Here is a 19,717-nt window from a genome sequence, read left to right as displayed (position 1 = left end):
ATACAAGTTATATATAGTCACGTCAAAACGACATTATGCTCGATGCAGTTGCGTAGGTTGCTACTCTTGTGAAATGTTGGGGTAAAAAGAAGCGGTTAGAATCGAAAGAGGACCATTTCTAGCACCACTCTTCGTTGCAGCTCGCGATGGTCCCACCTCGATCCAAATGACTGGCTTAAAGGCATCACCCTACGAATCTGACGTGATATGAGTTTCCGATGGTCAAAAACTATACGGGATCGTAGATTGCAGAAACGAGTGGGATCCCGCCTATTTCTTCCTAATCGCCGTAAAAAATGCCCCGTATGATGCGGCTTCCAGCGTCCCGGGGCGCTATTTTCCACATCGAGTTCTATTGTAGCGCGCCAGCCTTGTGCACGCGCCGCATCTTCCGGGCCGTTTTTTTTGAACGGAAATTAGGAAGAAATGGACGGAGTCACCCTCTTCCCACAATCTACGACTCCGTATAGGCATAACTCACTTGAAACCTGTACCACACCAGATTCGTGGGGTGATGCCTTTAACTGTGTCGCCTCGAGCGCAGCCGTTTACGTAGCTGCAGTGAACTTGATGTCGCTTTGACACACAAATGCCCAATTGCGTTTATTACAAGCAAGGCCATGGGAGAAGCTAACAATCAGGCTGATATATGTTGTTCCTCCCCCAATGTCATGCCATGTAATGATTGGTATATTTTGTGGATTTTCTTTTCCCCTGAAACTGATCCTCACCTAAGATGTTATTCAAGTGCATTGCCCTTACAGTAAATGGTGCACGTATAGCTGTGATGGCGTACACGTCATCCTTTTAACACGATGAATGAAATGTCATATCAAATATGTATGACAATTCGTTGATTTATCAATCTTTTCAACGAATGCGCACGCGAATTTTACATGCACTACAAATCTAGTTTTATTTGAATGCCAAGGTACGGAGTAAACAACAAGCACAAAAAACACAAAACAACAGTATGAATGCTTCTCGGAGCTCACTTATGGATTGCTGATCAAGCCATAATTGAACGCCGAGAAAAAAAAAACATCCAAACGATAACAGGCAAAAATGGAAGACACAACATGAATAGTAAGGATATGGAAAGATAAAAGAAGGAGAAATTGGGACTAAAGTACGGAATTCAAAAATTTATAAACGTGTACAACTTATAAATTCTGTTGCAGCTGTCATATAAAAGAGTAAGAGATAGCTTTGATAAAGTGTAGTTGGTGGGCAACTCAACTGCGCTCTTATTTCTGGAAGAGAGTAACTGAGCTAGTTGGATCCCTAAAACTTGGAAAATAATGCTGGAGGAACCATGGCATGTAGACTAAATCTACTAAAAGAAAAAAGGAAGATAGAGCTTCCAAAAATAGGAGCATGGTTGAGTGCCCGCCTCTCCCCTTCAACTTCACTTCACTCAACTAAACTTCAACCGTTAGTGTCAGTTAATGAGTGACAAAAAAGTTAAGTCGATAGAAAGATGTGAGTTGATCGAGATCAGTACATAAGGAGAGCAAACCTTCAGAATCACGAAGTGTCCTCCAGCCATACGTGGTGGGAAAAGATACTGGAAGAAGAAAACCTTGCCAAGTTGTACTTGTTGCTATTATATACTTCTGTTTTAAAACGAAAAAACGAGAACACCACCAATGCCATCACAGATCGTTCAAATTTCCCCCGATTTCTACTCAGCGCCTGGTTGTGTCGCCGGCTGACGTACAGTAGACGTTTGCGCGGCGGAACCCTCGTCCGACCCACCACAGACGCCGGGGCAGATTCCCAACGCGGTAGAAAATTGCTTTGCTTCGGGCGCAACCGCTTACATTCTGTTGTAACACGAATCAAGTCGTTTTGAAAGGACTGTGTGGAAGTGTTCGTATGCATTCGCGATACTCAGTGAGGTGTCCGCTGTCGATCCACATGTTTCCCTCATCCTCCTGATTTCGTTTTGTTGAGTAGTTGATGCGAACACGTGATTTTTAGGTTTTGTCCGCACACTTTTTTCGACCCAAGCAAACAATATTTCTACCAATTTCCGTAAGAATTCATCCGTTCATATTTTTAGCGGAAGATGCCTGGTCGGACGCTCAATCCGCTAAACATATTTGCTTAGCTACAGTACTTACCCGAATGTGTTCAAATTGTATATTCAAGGTTGTCAGGACGTGCACTTTTACTACTTGTATTGTGAAGATGAAGTGGAAAGAAAACATCAGGAAATCCCTGTTTTACACGTACCCGAACTTGCCTAGGGTGATCACAATTAATGCAGCACTAAACTACGATGCGATGACGTAGTACTTCTTACTTACTTTTTTTGTTTGGGTCATTTATTCATGCGCAGAAACATCCGAAAGCATGACGATGAAAGATTCGCATTTTATGGTTGGTGTGGGCTTATCATGCGAACGCCATGCTGTCGTATTCATATTTTTAATGTTTGCTTGTTGTGGCACTTCCAGACCTTCCAGAAAGAACTATGTCTGGTCTGTAGTTGGGTCAAAACGATGTGACTTATGGGTGAGACCATCCCAAGATCTAATCGAATGTTTAATGGAGCGATGGTCCCACTGCATCACTTACGCAATTGCACCACAAGCCGGGTCGTTTTGGCCCGATTCTAAGTGTAGTCTTTGCCACGATTCTAACCACTACTCTTCTCCGCCCCACTTCAAGAGCAACCGGTGATGCAATGGCACCGTGGTTCATTTTGTTTTGATGATGAAAATGAACCACGGTGCCATTGCATAAGAGGTTGCGCTTAAAGTGGAAGAGTAGTGGTTAGGATCGTGGTTCTCTACTAGCACCACCCATCGCTGCCGTTTGCGACTATATAAATTTGTTTATTAATTAATTTATTTATATCCATATATTTATATATAAAATCAACAGAAACCCTAGGACCGAGGTGAAAGGTTTCTCATAGTGGGGCTAAAACGACCACCAACGTCACCTGAGTTGTGGTGCACTAGCACTAGCGGTTCTGTAATAATGCGGTAGAGAATGATCCTAACTCAGTCCCGCAACCCGATTAGAGCTAGCGAAGTTTAAGAGAGGTCCCATCGCAGATGTTTGCGCAAGTGGAACATACGTCAGGGCGTCTTAACCCGACTGCAGATTAGGTAGATTTCTGGTGCAATATCGCGTAAGCGGTTACATGCAATGGCCGAGGTTTTCTACCGTTCATAGAGGACTGTCTTTGCAGCGCTGCTTTGTTTGGATTGCACACGAATCCTATATGCTGCACAAGATATCTCTAGTGTCGCATCGTAGAAACAGAATGTCTGCCGTCTTATTCTTATTCGCAGCTGACAAAAAGAGAGTGCTATGTAGTGTTTTAATTGAGCGTGTCTGACCTAAAGACCATGTCGTGGAGACCAAAAAAATAGAACTTCAAAGTGGAGTGGTAAGAATGAAGATTAGAATGGCACTGGGATAGGCATGAGAATTAAACGGACGACTCCTACTTGGAGTCCTCATCTGAAAACGAACGATACCGATGAATTATCTGTCTGGGCACAATCTTCCCCGTTTTTTCCTGCTTCAGATATCTGAATCATATTATTTGAGCATCACTGAAAGAAAAACTGCACATCGTATCGATCGGAAGAAATGACTCATCCTCGCTCGTTTTTGCGTGCCTATGAGTTACGACCAACCGCAACCCACTTTATATGGGAAAGGCGGCAGTGCTGAAACCATCCAGAGATTGTCATCTGGTTGGATACGGGTAGAATTATTATAACGCAGGCCCGACCGATTGCTTTCCAATTGTACGCAAGCGAAAATCGAAAACAGGGGATCGGCAGATTTCGTTCGCTGCCGATCCGTGCTGCGCATATTTGCCGTTTTTCAGGTTTCATTTCTAACTGATCCACTAAATCCTGTATTTTGATGTATAGATGTAAAAACCACCTTCCAGTTGGCTGATTAGGCCCATATTATAAGAAGGATCGAGGATCTGTGGGCTGAAAGAACGCTAAAATGAATCCTAAGGGGTGCGTAACGTCCCTCGAGAGAGACCGTCAACGAGATTGACTGATGTGTTCGCGCTGACGGACTAGCTGAGCGTTCAAGCTAGATAGGATTCAAGGACCTAGATCTGGATCAGCGTCTTTCACGAAACTTGCAATATTCTTCAACGACGATAGCAAGGAGAAGTAACGAATGGTTACGATCAAGACGGATCATCTAAATACTTCAAATGGGCAGATAGTCCCCAGTCTGCCCCTCTCACAATCTCAATCTCTGGAGTCAGAATAACATTCCTTTTTCACAGGAATGTCTGCATTTCTTCCGATATGGTTTCCATTAATGTTGGTTTCACTCGGTGTCAGAAAAGAACCATTCTGGTTTCGTTCTATGCTGTCGAATGGTTTGTTTGTTCCGTCGACAGACGTCAGAAAATCTCTGCATGCACTTTGGGTGCACTTCGTAGGACGAGGCAGTCCTTGCCTGTGTGCCCCGTAGACGAGCAAATCGCGTCCGTCTGTTCGCGGATCATGAATGATTGGCGCATTGCTTGTGCTCAGAATCGGTTCACATCTTGGATGATCGAGGAAGTGATAACTATTGATAGCCGTTTTGTCTTTTTCGTCTCTCACTGCTATTGATTGAATCATGGGATCAGACGACGACGCCGGCGCTAAGAGTGGGCGGCAATGACTCGGTAAACAGACACACTCTTATCGTGCTGTTTTCCACGTCTTCAGGTTATCGCTTTTGTTTTTTACGGAAGCAGCTTGGGTTCCACTGCTTACTGTCTTTCTTCTTCTTCTTCTTCATCATCATGGAAATGTTCCATCGATCATAAATTCGCAAGGAACCTGAATGACAACTGTTGCAGAAGAGCTGAGCCAAAATTTTACCGTTACCATGTGACGAGCTGTACGTTCTGACTTTATCCCAAGGTTTTTTTTAATGGAAAAATCATGTTTATTGGACATTTCAACCGTTTGTGGCCCGGCAAAGTTCAATTTTTTACTTCTTTCCAACTCCTGCTTTTTGACTGAGTTAATGATTGTTTTACTTGATAATTGACCTTATTGCAAGTCTAAGCGTAGAGCAAATCTCCTTTTTCTGGAATTACAATAACTAATTCGCTAGCACTGCATTAAGTTACAAATTTTCAAACTTGCTCATCTTGGTTTGTCTTTAAAAACGGATCCGTATGTGCTGCAGTTGACAACCGTATCCTTTGGTTCAGAGTGTATATTGGGTCCACGTGACTGAGACCGCTCAAAAATGAGATTTTCTAATTGCGCGAGAAAAATATATGTCCTTGCAGTTCTCTTTAATGTCGAGATTGGCGAGCAAATTTTCTCGGTCCAAATAAATATGCAGTGCAACATTTGCTACCTTAATTTCTCGATTGTAAGCCCGACTTAAGTCTAACTTTGCCTGGTCTCGATAAAAAACATTTTTGGGTCTTGTATATGAACACAAAAAACCCCTTCATATGTTTAAGAGACCTCCTCAAGGATATTAATTTGCTTTTATCTTTTTCTCGTCCGGAAGATTAAAGGCATCACCCCACGAATCTGAGGTGGTACGGATTTCAGGTGGAATATTCGTATACGGGATAGTAGATTATGGAGATGAGTGTGATTCCGTCCATTTCTTCCTAATTGTCGTAAAAAACGGCCCGGAAGATGCGGCGCCGCACAAGACTGGCCCGCTCCAATCGAACTTCTTGTAGAAAATAGTGCGCCGGAGCGCTCGAAGCCGTATCTTCCGGGGCGTTTTCTACGCCAATTAGGAAGAAATGAACGAAAGCACTCTCCTCCCTATAATCTATGACCCCGAATACTCCACCGGAAATCCGTTCCAATCCATGTTTGTGGGGTGATCCCTTTAAGCGCGTTTATCCATCCGCGCAGACTTGCGAAACAAGCACCATTCTTTTTTTCCGTGCGGAGCTGTACCTTTATAGATGTAGTGTAGCTGTCCTATGTATAAAACGGAGTTCATAGTTGGAAATTAGGGCACTAATTCAATTTCCTTCACTTACATTTCTGATTTCTTGGAGAAGGTTAGGATAAAGAATAAAGGATAAAGTCACTGGCGTATCAATCCACTTGGGATGCGCCAACGCGTTTTACTGGGATTCGTAATCGTTGAGGTTTTGGAACGCGTGTTGGCCTATACAATGACTTGCGGGGGTCAGCCGATGATCAAGTCAGTGTTTTATCCTTCCAGACAAGTCTGGTACCAATTTATCGACCCCGGAGGGATGGAAGGCTTACCCTCGACCGTGTGGCTACAACGGACCTCTAACCGACTGCGCCACACCCGCCCTGGAGAAGGTTAATCGCTGGAATTCCATTTCGAATAGCTCCCAAAAAGTTCGCTTGTTCCTCTACGAAGAACCTATTCAGCGAAATACAAGGAGTTGTTTGTTGTTTAAAAATCCTTTGCTTCAGCAAGATTTGAAATCTTAAGCTCTATCTGGAGGCAGCATATCAGGAAATTCACGATGTTGCGATCTCTTCACGAAAAGATTGAGTTAGAGGTGTGATTGGAGTTCCGAGCACGATCATATTCAATCCTGAAAACAGCACAGGAAACGGCCTTTGCGGTCGAATTTCCCCACGAGGCACCTTATAACACCTTCGTATATTGCCACTTCTTCGAGCGAGAGGACGAGAGTCGATAAAGTTATTTCAGTAGCCTATTCAAGAAAATTCAATCGTGTTTTTGTTTTGTCAAAAACTCGAAACCGTCTTTAGAAGTTTACGATTCACAACCTCATAGAAATTAGACATGGTATGGTAAGGTTTTGCTCCGAAAGAATTTAGGGTATTTGTGATTCCCCATTGCCTCTTCGGGAATCGTTTAGGAAGTTAGACGCTAGGCCCTCTGCACCGCAAGAAAAACTAAATAAACGATATTCTTTCTGCAGATACTATGTGTTTACATCCGACGGTCAGGAAATTTTCAGGCATCGAACTCACTAGATATTTTTTTAAAATGGGATTTCCACTAACTGAAGAGACGCCGGTCGTAATCCTTTGTGTTATTGATGATTTAGCGCCTGCACCTAGCCACCACACACACTTTTTCCGTAATATTTCCTGTGGGCGAGGTGCACTACTCGGCTCTTCCATTTTATTTTAGAAACGGTTTTATAACTGGAAATCTATTTCTTCAGCTATTTTAGTGTTGTTTTATGTTGGGGTGGTGCACGAATGCACCACTTTATCCCTTTCCAGTTTTTCATGTATGAAAACGTCTCACGATTTCCTCGAAAAAAAAAACATCGCAAGATTTGTAAAAGCGCGGTCTATCCATAATAATGCAGACCGAATGCAAGAAAGTGAGAAATGCTGGGAATTTCTTGAACCTCATCAGTATTTATCTTGCTCTGTTTAAAGGGTTGAAGCATGGATTTTGGTTGGGAAGAAAGTTCAGACGAGAAAGTCGACTTTTCTTCTTTCTGAGTGATAGTTTAAATTTGGTTCTGTTCGGGATTGGGAAACAAGAGTATAGTATAGAGGTTGCTTCCGATTCAACGTCGTATATTTGTGTGTGTTTCACATGGAAAACACATAATCACATGAAAAGTATTTATTATCTATTTAGTTACTTATTATTAATATTCCTTATTGTTACTTGTGTATTGCTTCCTCAATCACTGGTAGATATGATATTACAAAACGTAGTATTATTCTTTTCATAAGCAGAAGAAATACAGTTCAGACAACATTCACCTCTTTTCTCCCTTTCATTACTTTATGGTCGATGAACTAACACCAGATTTGGGAATAAAAACACTGACTAGATACATCGTACTGACTAGATACCTTCACAAGTCTCTGTACAGTCTCTGGATATAAAAGCGTAATTTCCGCACCTTGGCGACCTTGTGTGTAGTCTCATCATCATTTCTGGAGGGTGGTTTCTCGAAATAGTCGTTTGTCGAGTCTTTGTGAAATGAGCCGAAGTCGCAAAAAGAGATCGTGGGAGGATCTTAAAGAGTAACTGAGATATCGAACTATGAATTTCTATTTTGCTCTGGAGAAGTAATGACAAACAGTAATGAGCCTGCTAAGAACTGAGGAAGGCGACTTTGGTTGCCAAGAAGACAACAGAACTCTCATGATCGTAGATTGCTCTGCTCTGCAGTCAAAGGAAAAAGAATATCCCTTTGCTAAACAAATAGTGTGTGACAGAAATGTGGATGTTTTGTGCCAATCTAACAAGAAATTAATTGCTTTTCTCCGGCAATAATTGCAGCTGTCGTCAAAGAGAAGGGTATTTTCGAACAAAAAACAGAAAGAAAGAACAAGATTTGAATAAGATTCGATCAGGCGGCCAGTAATTACATCATTTCGGCGAATAGTGTACATCTCACACAATGTATTCTCCTCTTCCAAGTTGTTGCTAATGCACCCATAACGCAGATGGTTGTAAGCATGACTAACATCGAAAGATGTTTAGAGATCTACTCAGAGTCCTTGGCTTTCGTTGCAGGAATTCCAGAAAACGTCAATCTCTGACCTGCCTCTTCCACGTCAAGCGGTGTTTCAATATTTGGTTTCCTGATTTTTCTCGCTAGCTGCGCCGATCTGGAGCGTGTGTGTTTGATCAAGCGGCAGACAAACATGTCGCTGCTGAACCTCAGCCGCTCCCTTTGAATATCCGCGAGCACAATGCGCCTTTATGTAATTTTCGTTCTGTTTGCTGTTCAGTCGCAGTTAGAGGGTGAAAGGGCAAAGTTCGTCCTTTTTTCGACGACACCTCCGCTTCTGCGATATCCTCATATGTGGAACAAGCTACGTGCGCTGCGAAGATTCGTTATTCGTGCTTGCATCTGCGTGCCATCTGCACTTTGCGTTGGTCATCTTCACTGTTTTGCACTATCTGAACTCAGAATCTCTCTACGGGAGCTATTTAATCACGAATGGAGCTCTGATCGGAATCGATGTCCACATCCTCCTCTCTGTCAGCCAGAAAACCGTTCTAAGCATGAATCTGTTGACTATTTCAATTACCACAATGCTACGGCGACAGTCACGTGATTAGATATACATCAACATAATACTGTATCGGTTCCTGATAGAGAGCGTGTCTGTCAGTGAATCACCCTTTGCTGCGTTTTTTTCATTTTCAAGGACGTCATTCCCGTGTTACTTGGAATTTCTGTCCCTTTTCAAGAACTGCATTCATCGCTCTACATGTATGATTACATCCGCAGTAAGAGACCCCCTACATTTCCTTTGCTGTCAGTCCCTGGCGACACCTTCTCTTGGATAGAAATTACCTTTATTGCATTGTTTTTGTCGTTTTGTTGATCTTCTTAGTATCGTTATTTTAGTTTCGTTACTGACTTGCTTACTTCTTCTTTCAGCGAATTTATAACAATCAGTTCAATAGGTGGGCAGCGTATACTCATTTCTTTGGTTGAAATTACAGAAAGAAAAACGGTGTAAACCCAAAAATTCTACTCCCAGTTCTGTTTCGCCCTATCCGTGATGGGTTAGTTTTTAGGAAATACGAGAAGAACAGGTCACATTTTCTGCACTCTCTCACTGCGTCATTTGGATTAAAATCAATAGTATATGTTCAAAATAATACACTGTACAAAGAAAACAAATAAAATTGAACGAAAATTAAAAGTAACGTGAAGTCACGTTGCGATCAAAGTCTTGTGTAACGTTCGTCGCAGTGATCCCGTTAGGTGTAACCAAAACATAATGCGAAAAATCCTCGCTCTTGTGCCATCGCTCTACTCTTCTCTAGGCTGGGAGGCTTCAGCAGCTTCTGCAGCATATACTGTACACACGTGGTGTGTAAAAACAAACAGATCTGACGTGTCCTGAAAGTGTGGAGCGAAAGTGGTAAAACATTTTGTTTCAGCCTTCGAAAGCTGTTGATTTTACCGAGTCATCTTTTTATTTTTCTATGATTTTCTGAGGTTGACAGTTTTCTATGCATACAGGATAATCGGGTGTGTTCGAGTGGCTTACCAGGCGACGCTGCCGCAACGCACGCTCTTATTCTTCTCTCACAAAGACGGTTGAATATGTTTAGCGGCAAATATAAGCACCTGCACTAGAACCGTTATGAGGTTCCCACAGTAAGGAAGACGTGGAACACAGCTTCCGGCAGTAATGTTCTCGAAGGAACGTCTCCCGTTACGATTTCCTGTAAATCGTGAAGGTAGTGAATATTAGTTCTCTTGAAGTAATTACTCATCGTCAAGTTGAGCCCTAGAACCAGTTCGCAGACAAGAACAAGCAGCAGTAGCATTCACTTGTTCCTGCCCTGATTTTGCGCTGCAGCTTGGCTTTTCGTGCGTTCCAGAGGACACAAGTGTCTTCTTTGCTTGCGTCGAAACAAACTGGATTTGCAAGCAAATAAAATCAACATCTTACTTTTGCTTTTTATTGGCCTGATTTTTATCTTGGAAGTTCCATGAATTTTCCTGATTTTTCTGATTGCTGTTTTTATCATGTTGTCTGAAATACAGCTCAATACCGGTACATCTTTGATGAACTTTTTATGATTGTGTTCTTTTGAGTAAGGGATAATTGCCATCACTGTGCGCTCGTCAAGAAAACATGATATAGATGAGTGACGTTTTTCGATGCCACTGCAACGAATTACTCACGAAAGACTGGAATCGGGAGTCCCTACGTCTCTGTTGGCAATGACGCAGGAAGACAGCTTTACCTTTCACCTCATCGTGATAACTTGGGGGCAAATTGTATTGAAAGAAAGGCACATTGGCTTGATATATCGGTTAGGGTGACCAACGCCCAGACACCAAACATTTCATCCTTTAACACGTGAATTGCTGGGGTATCAGCTGGTTTCTCGTTTCACTGAGCCTACATTCTTTTCTCAAATTCTGACGCTTCATTCTTCGTGAATTGTGTACGTCATACATTCTTGTGTGTTCAACACAGTTCTAACAAGCGAACAGGGGCGAGCACATCAATCCTAGTAGTAGGACGTGTTTTGCGTTTACGCAATGACTTCCATTCGTGTACCTCCGACGAACCATCTTTGAGCCTTATCTTCGTTACGTTCTTAAGAGGTTTCAGCAAAGTTTAGCTGCAGGTTCATTCCGTGTGAGACGGTTTGAAATTGCCAAGATCCGAGGTAAGTTCAGTATTCTGCCATGAAGGGTGCGCCATGTCAGGAACAGCAGTTCGGACTTTCATTAACGATTTAATTAATCAATGCTTTACGTAGAACCAGTTGAGCATATTCGGTGCAACAGCAGCTGGTTTGTATCCAGCTCCTATCGTTTGTTACTACTATGCTGGTGTAGCGCAAGAAAAAATTAGCACATTATATAACGTATTCTGTCTTGCAAATTCTTGCGGAGCTAGAGTTATCAGTTTAAATTTCAAGTGCCCAGGGTAGATAAAATGGAATTTTTCCAAAAAAAAATGGAATTTTGGAAGAAATAATTTTCTTTCTCATGATTTTAAAAGAATTAGTCATCACCGACTATTCATTCCTTTTCTGATGTAGCAATTCCGGCCTCTGTCATCCTTTTTCAAACAATACGTAGTGTCAGTATAACGATTTTATCTACTAACATTATTTAAAAAGTTTCATCAGATGTTTTTTTCCTGTCCGCAGGTATTTTATCCTCTCCTCTACTAACGCAGAATAAAGCAGGTCCACATGCTATTGTCTATATGTTCTATTCCCAGTGAGTTTCACAGAAGAGGAAGATCTCCTACATCAAGTGGCAGTTATAGAGTGCTCTCCTTGATTTCCTTAAGACGATCCAGAAGCCATCGTCAGTGCACTTGAAGCTTTTCGGAACAAACATGAGCTGTACTGGCAGATCTCTGCTATTTTTCCACGCAGCTGGTTATTGAAGCCCACCAGTTCTTTCCTGCATTCCATAGAAGCCTTGTGCTCCTCCCTACTGCATCTTCTTGACGAGTTACTTGTGTAAGAACTAAGAGAACGACGTTCCCTAGCTGTATTTTAATGACTCGTTGAGGTATCAGGTGACCCGTGTCACTCGCCACCAGTTTTCTATTTCTGACAGTTGTTCCCTCGGAACCAACGTGTTGTCAGTTGCGTGCGCGTGCAATGACGGCGCTTCTTAATCTTTCGATGCCACTCCGATCCGGATGTTCCCAGTAGTACTATCGTTGAGTTACACTTCTGCATGTTTTCTGCTCTACTAAAGCTACTATTGTTCTCCTTCCCACGTTCATGTGGCCAGAAAACAAATGTGTGAAACATCAGTTTCACTTCGACTGTTCCTGTGGTATTCAGTGGATATTTTCTTCAACTGTGAATCTCTCAAAGAGAAAACCTTTACTTTCTGTAGTACGTCCCCAATGATTGTTTTTCACCATCACAGTCGTCCTCTAGTTGTCACTTATATTTCATGAGGGCAACTTTCATTTTCTCAAAGTTCAATTCTCAAGAAAAAGGGAGCGAACGTCAGCACCATGTTAGAGATGAGTGCGAAATTCTTCACAGTTCGTTGATTTTCCTTTTCTCTTTTGGTAGTCTTTTGAAGAAGAAAGAATCTATTGTATAGTGGAAGAATTCGTGAATTGCACCTATTTGGATAGATCTTGTACAGCCTTGTTCATGGATTAGCAAAACTTATGTGTAACTCGTTGTAAATCTGCTTTTTTTTTGTGAACTATCGTTGGATTTTGTTTCAATTAATTATTACTGAGCTTTCACTAACCACTACTAATAAGACAGTGATTATTAGAAATCCTCCAGGAGCTCGACCTCATCAGTTTGCTATGCTCACAATTATTATGTATCCGCAGTCCAGTGCTATAGTGATGTAAGGCTCTTTTTTATTTCTGAACTCCTTTTGTCACGCCTTCCGAATTTCCAATTTTTCCCTTAAAGATTCCATTGTGTTTTTTTCAGTTGATTCTTTTGAAAGTGTTGTTAGCTTCTTTTTGACTCAAAAAGATGTCGGCCACCTCTTCATGCCCTTTCAGGCCAGTTACTTCATCAAGGAATTAGCAGCGACGTTCTATCGTGGTCTCCGTTAATCGCTTGTGTCATTCACCTTTTACTGCCTCCTTCTGCCGAAATAGAGGAAGAAGAAGGAGAAGCGAGAGCCCTTCTTGTGTGATTTATTGGCGCAATGGTAGTCAGAATGCTGGATCCCGTTGGGGTTAGTCCGCCGCGCCGGCTCGGAGTGATGGAGCAGTTGAGTTTGATTGCTTAGCCACCACCGACTAGTACTTGCTGCTTTCCCAACCACCACCCTTTGGTGACCTAACCAACTGCATGTTCTCGTTCTGTACTTGTTAATTGACTGCTATCGAATTCAGGAGCAAGTAACGCTTCCAGTTCTCCAATCTGCCCACTGACCATTGAAAATTTCTGAAACCCTTCACGAGAAGTTCTTTCTATTAACCTGCGAATACCTTCATAAGACATATTTTTGCCAATAACTTGGTGTATCCTCGTCCCTCGTCGAAGATCTATCATATATTATTATATAGTATTATATCGATCTGAAGAACATTCACACTTCTATCCAAAATCAATTCATAAACTGCTTATATGTACCCAATCGAACATTTTCCTTCTCTCGACCCTCCCAGTAGTTCTTTTTTACCAAGTTCTGGTGAGGTTCGCAAAAACAATATATTCTTGATAAAAAAATAGGGTTTTATTTTGCACTCAGGACCAGTGAATTTTTACACCTCTTCTCGGGCCTACAAGCACATTGTGCAAAGCATATTCTTACTCGTCGTGTGAAAAGTGCGAAATGAGCGCTGGTGTTGTCGTATTCGTGATTCTGAGCATGGTCACTCACTCATTGCTCCGCTAGAGAGCTGTACTTGGCAGTACGTTGAGCTGTTAACTGTTAGCAGCTGAATGGCATCATCTCGCTTCTTAGTCGTTCTGCTTCGATGCACTACACGAAGTTTTTCCATTCCCATTTCCATCCCTAGATGGGTGTCACTCATTTTGATGGTATGGAACTGGCAGCGGTTCCACTCTGTACTCGAATGAGCTATCATAGTTCGTGATTTATTGGTGAATGTCCGCGTTTCGATTTGATGTAATGGAATAGGTCGTCCTTCCGCATGTCTCTCGTTCATTACGCCCTAGAATGTCCTTCGTATCACTCACAACTTTGCTTTCTAGGAACACTGCTTATCAAACACCGTTATGGATTGGCTTCGAGGACGGATGTTTTTTGGTGGAGGTTCATCGAACGCATCGTCTGCTGACGACGAGGAACGGCGTCTCGTCGAACAACCGTCAACCTCCTCAACACGGGTGCGTTTTCATGCCTTATACCATTGTCATTATCATAGTTTCTCGATCATGAACTTAAGTTCATAAACGAGACCTGACTTACCCGCAGAGAAATGGCGGGCGTTTTATAATTTCACAGGAACACCCATTTAGTCTACAAAAAACCAGAAAAGCAGAGTCAAAAATAGTTGCTAGACCCATTTTAAAAAATGCTCGAGTTCATAGTTCGAAAACGCCAGAAATGTTTCTGCTGTTATCAGGAGGGCTTTTACACGATACGAGAATATAATCAGCAATTTAAAGTATTCAATTCACTTTTATGGATCATAGTTGTCATTCCTTCCCAATATCTACATCTGGCTCTCCATTTTTTCGTCTAATCTTGATTGCCAGATAATCACTGGAATTTATGGGATTTCAGTGAACTGAAATAAAATTCACCTGTTTTTATTTCGAAAGTCATGCATAGATTCCAGAGCGAAATTGCTAAACTGATTTTTTCATCGGGTTTTCAATGTTTCAGTTGCATCATGTGATTAGAAGCAATTAAGAAGTTAACAGCTCTGGTGAAAATTGCTTCCAACTTTTTACTGCGATCCAGTTTACAAATTTCTACCTCAACAAATATCTCATCTAAAATATGTAGTGATGAACAATGCTCCGTAGCTCCTTTTCAGCCCTACGTTGCTTATCTCTCGATCACTGGCATTTTCTGGTTGTTTGTTTCGCCAGTCGTTTCCTCTGCGGTTGCTAGGCGCTAACGAGCCGATGCTTCTTGGAAGGTTGTCGGACTCTCTCGCGATCTAAATCGCGATTCCTTTCTTATTATCTTGTCCGAAAAACCCAATGGGTGGATGTCAACGTCATTGATCTTGCGAGTTTCTGGAAGTGCAAGCTGTATCGAAAAAAAGTGCCGAATGCTGCAAATAAGAAGAGTTTGCATTCTTCAACTTTGATGCGACAAATGGACCGCTGCGACCGCGCGACGATTCTCGAGAGTAACGCAAATATATAAATCATGGAAGTACCTCTGCTAAATGAACCTCTCGACACTGTGTGGATTTGAGGTACTTCTATAGAAACCCAATTTTTGTATTTTAGGTGCTAGTATTTGTCTATTGAAGAAGGACACGAAACGCAAAATTCTTTAAGTTTTGCATCTCCAAAGCAAGAACAAATGTTATTTTCGTCGTCAGAAACGTGCAAAATTGAAGGAATGTTTTTAGTAGTTTTCAATGTTTGATTATTTTTCTGACAAAGTTAAAAAAAAATCATGGAATCTGTGAAAACTAACCTTTCGTATTCGTACCGAAACTCCCAGAAATGTCCCTGATTCAAACTCAGTTTTTGAAAATTCCAACTAAACGCGAATCACTTCCTACAAATCAAAACTTCGATAACTGGACCGTATCCCTTATGCGATCCAATAGTGAGAGTATCGTATAAAGGCTTCCATCCTCTAAAAACCACCGATACAAAAAGCAGTGCGAATCAGTACGGAGTAGTCCAGAAGCTACACGTTGTTAGTCGACGATTATGCAGGCGTTGGAATGTTTGACAAGCATTGTCAATACTGCCTAACTTTAGTTACAGTTATGTCATCGTGGTAGGTAAGTAAAGAAATGTGTTGCTGCTGGAAGCGTGTTCTTCATGTGATTGCTTGATTTTACCGTTGTACGAGTTGCGGTGCAGTCCCATAGTAAACGAATACGCTTGAGGTGGGACTCCCGCTAACTGTGATAGGTTGCGAGCTAAATAAGAGTTCTCCTGCGCGATTCCAACACAGTTCAGATCGTTTTGAATAGACTGTACCTCGGATGTTTCGAAAACACCGGGGATTGCCCGGCGGAGAAGGAGGAATGTGGCCAACAAAACAAGAAGTCGTCGGATATTTGAACACTGCAAAATATACATACTGCTCGCTCATTCTGAAGTCAGCAAAGTTCGAAAGCACCGAAACAAAAATTCGCGAAGTTCTCAAGTATTTGTTACTGATCACATATTTTTTGCAAAGTTTACATCACCGCCTTGCTCTTATCACGTTCTTAAACAATATGCACTCCTAAAAATGGATATGCTTGCATAATTTACGTGCTCAGTTCTCTCACTTCACGCTATGTGCAATAAATCTGTTTACCGTTACGTCTATTTACCCTCTAGTCACTGTTTGGAGCGATTCACATTGGTTCTCTCGTTCACTAGTAAACATAACTGCAGAGGGCGGAGAAAAATCTAAAACGTGCGTACATAGGACCGTCGATGAGGAAATGTTCCAGATTCCTTATTTGCTGAAGCCGTGATTCTTCGCCAAAAATTCGTTGAGGATCTTTTTGTGCACATGTCGTTCCTGATTCCTTGTTCGTTTGCTTCTTTCGTAGTTATTTTCCACCTCTCGTGTCTCCCGATTGTATTGCTCCCTTTAAAGTTGTCCTTAATTATTGATCGTTGCCGAACAGTATAAGCACCGTGGCATTTGTTCAGCAGTCGACAAGAACTCCGTACGTATGATCATGCTTAGCCCCCGCTAACGCCCTCTGCTGTTCGCAGCTGTTCTAGATGAGTTCTGGGGGCTGTTGACTGACATTTTCTATTCCCTCTGTTAGGGACAAAGCTCTTGAGTTTAGCACCAGTTCCCTGCTCAGTTTGATCCTCATAACCTTACAAACCTCCTCCTCCATTTTTTCGTTCTTAACACTAGTGAACATTTCCTTCTCGAAATATCCATGCTTCTCCATCGATGTCTTGTTCCATTTCTCACTGCACTTTTGTTTATGGCTTGCGTTATCAAAGTGCCTTGCTGATAACTGAGCCAGTAAGCGGATTGGTGTGTGAGCGAGGAAATCTCTGCTCACATTCAGTCTGCCCCTGTCTCGAAGTAGGTTATTACAACGACGAATTCGTGGTTTCGCAACAGTTCCACTAGAACTCACGGCTGTTGCCTCGTTTTCAGTAATTCTCGGAAAAAAATTCTCCATTTCTTTGGGTTTTTATCTGCCAAAACAATCATTGAAAATATGCGATGTGCGGCGGTAAACAGGGATTAAACTAATTATCGTCTGGGAGTTCCTCGCAGATTTAAATCTAGCTACTCATTCTTATATTCGTTTTCTATCTTTTTTGACTTCATTACATCCTATTTCTTCCTTTCTATTCACTAACTTTGAGCACAGTGTTGGTTCTGGCGCTATGTACTTCTTATCGATGTAAACATTCCTGGCTGTCTCATCAGCAGTCTCGTTGTGAAGCATCCGGGACGTTCGTGAAACAAATAAATCAAGAATAAGGTGCTTGCTGACGCATTCGGCTTCAATTCAAAATTATTGAGGTCCTTGAACGGAGACGTGGCCAAAACGGTGAAATCACTTAACGAAGTATCGCTTCAAGGTCTTTTCCTTCTGGGCAAGTCTGATGCTGGCGTCCTTCGATGGTTTCGAACCATCGGCCGCGCCGACGTGCTGGTGACTTCACATCATTGCACTCATCCAAAACAAACTAATACAGGATCGAGTTTCGAAATAATTGTTTCATCGCAGTCTGAGTGATTCTGTGGACGTTCTTAATCACGAATGTAAATGTAATGTGAATGTATTTGGAACTGCTAAGTCACGTCCTAGAACGACTCTGAATACTTGCTACGCTCCTCTACCGACCAACGCTACTGAAAATCCCTGCAGAAGCAAATGGTTGAAATGTAAATAGAAAGTTGTTGTCATCGACCTGGATCTGTTGCTATGCTGATTTGGGGGATTTGAGGAGGTGCCGCTCCAGTTCCTCACATGAATCAATCCCTCCTCGTCATTAGTTTGCTGATGAAGTAAAGTTAGTGAACAAGATCTCAAAAAGAAAATGAGAGTTTGTCTTGTGACGCAGCAGTTTGTTGTTTCAACAGTTGCTCTCCACCTTTTTTTTCCTTCTTTCCTGGATTCTTAAATAACTATGACAAATCAAATATAAATTATATTGAAAGTTATATTAGCTAAGTATAAACTGCCTTATTCCGTCAGCGCGACATTGAATAATTCGAAAATTGGATTTCATTGCAGTTTCAGTTTGAGAGACTGGTCGTGCTGATGTTACATAAGCCTTTCCCGGCTTTAGAAGTATATGTATCTTCTATTTTAGAAAGTAATTTTAAGTTTTTCAAAGTTGTTTTCTCGTCAGCGAACCTTCTCCGATAGTTTGACCTTTCTGCTCTCACACCTCTTTCTATGCTGCACTTGCGTCCTCCGGGCAAATTATCTCGGGAATAACGCGGCACCGCGTTTCTTCGGCTTCTTAGTGCAACTTCACGAGTATTTTCATAATCGCGAGACGAATCCTTTAATGATATGTTATTCCTTTAGTGATAGTTAGAGAAATACAGTATGAGGCTTAAGAGAATAATAATACTTTAAGTTTGCCTACTTCAGTTCATCAGAAAAAAATACATTCTTTTATAGTTTTCTTTTTCTCGGATAAAACATCAAAGAGCGCGATGGCTGGTGTCGTGTAATCACTCTTCTTGCCCATCTATAATTTCCCAAAAAAAAAACAAGAAATTGTTACGTTTTTGTCATGGCGGTGATAGGCTTCCAATGAACGACCATCAGTAACGTCAGAACGGACGGCCTTTTCGATATGACAGCCATCCCAACGGCAAAAGTTCTTGATAATATTCTTTTTGTGAGTTTTAGTCCTGTTCTTTGCAATTCTGCGATATGAAGCAACGGTTCCTGCCTACCTATCTACATTAGGACTTCTCGTCCTCCGCTGTACAGTATGCGCCAGCCAGCTCCAGTTGTAACGTGCCTTTGTTTATTAGCAATCAAATCGACGCTTGCATCAACATAAAAGGTTTTAAACCTCTAGTGCGTCAACGACCTTCCGATTGTCATTATCGAACTCTTGCAAGCGATTTTTATCGCAATATCTGTCGCATTTGGTGCCCTGTCCAATTCAGGCAGCCCCTAGCAGACCGACAAAACCTGTTCGAGTGCTAGTTTCAGTTATCACTTTTCTGTTCAATCGTTGTGTTCGTTCGTACACATTTCAATGGTAGGCCGAAAAAATTGCTTGAATAGGTGTGCGTGAGCGGAACACGTACAATATTTAATAACAAATAACAACTAAGTATCTACGAACCATTTCATTGGCCTCATTCATGAAGTATCCTTTTTCTTCAGTCGAATGTACACTTTGGTCAAAACCGATTGTGTCGGCATGCAACTGTCGTAATGCCGTAATGCGAATTCTGCAATTTTCGCTATTGCAGTCATGGAAGCAGTTCTACATACAATATTTAAATAGTACGAAGAGATAGCGCCCTTGCGGTAATTCCCCAGCCTCTTATTTCACTCGATGTTTTTTTTTTTTCATTTTCCGTGAATAACAGCTCATTGCAGTTGGGTTGCTTTTCCTCATTATCTATAGAAAATACTTGTTCCTCGCATTTGCCAATTGTATTATCGTCCACCGCTTGTCTCTAACCAGAAGCACTGATTGGTCTCTGTGTGTC

General features: G+C 41.8%; 1 protein-coding gene across 2 annotated transcripts in view; it reads left to right on the top strand.

Moving 5' to 3' along the window:
• Positions 1-19,717, top strand: part of RB195_019321 (uncharacterized protein) — a gene marked incomplete at both ends in the record, with an annotated part of 54,520 nt that overhangs the window by 2,027 nt on the left and 32,776 nt on the right. The window contains 4 exons of one of the 2 annotated variants that reach the window (XM_064187122.1): positions 10,113-10,161; positions 10,216-10,294; positions 12,715-12,781; positions 14,110-14,244. In XM_064187122.1, coding sequence (XP_064043003.1) covers positions 10,113-10,161; positions 10,216-10,294; positions 12,715-12,781; positions 14,110-14,244 — 330 coding nt within the window. Of the gene's footprint in view, positions 1-10,112; positions 10,162-10,215; positions 10,295-12,714; positions 12,782-14,109; positions 14,245-19,717 lie in introns of those variants that run through there. The other variant, XM_064187121.1, reaches the window with a different exon arrangement.

The sequence above is a fragment of the Necator americanus genome, chromosome II, assembly GCF_031761385.1.
Source record: "Necator americanus strain Aroian chromosome II, whole genome shotgun sequence".
In the NCBI taxonomy this organism is placed as follows: domain Eukaryota; kingdom Metazoa; phylum Nematoda; class Chromadorea; order Rhabditida; family Ancylostomatidae; genus Necator; species Necator americanus.
The sequence above is the reverse complement of the archived record's forward strand: the minus strand, read 5'-3'. Positions and strand labels throughout refer to the sequence as shown.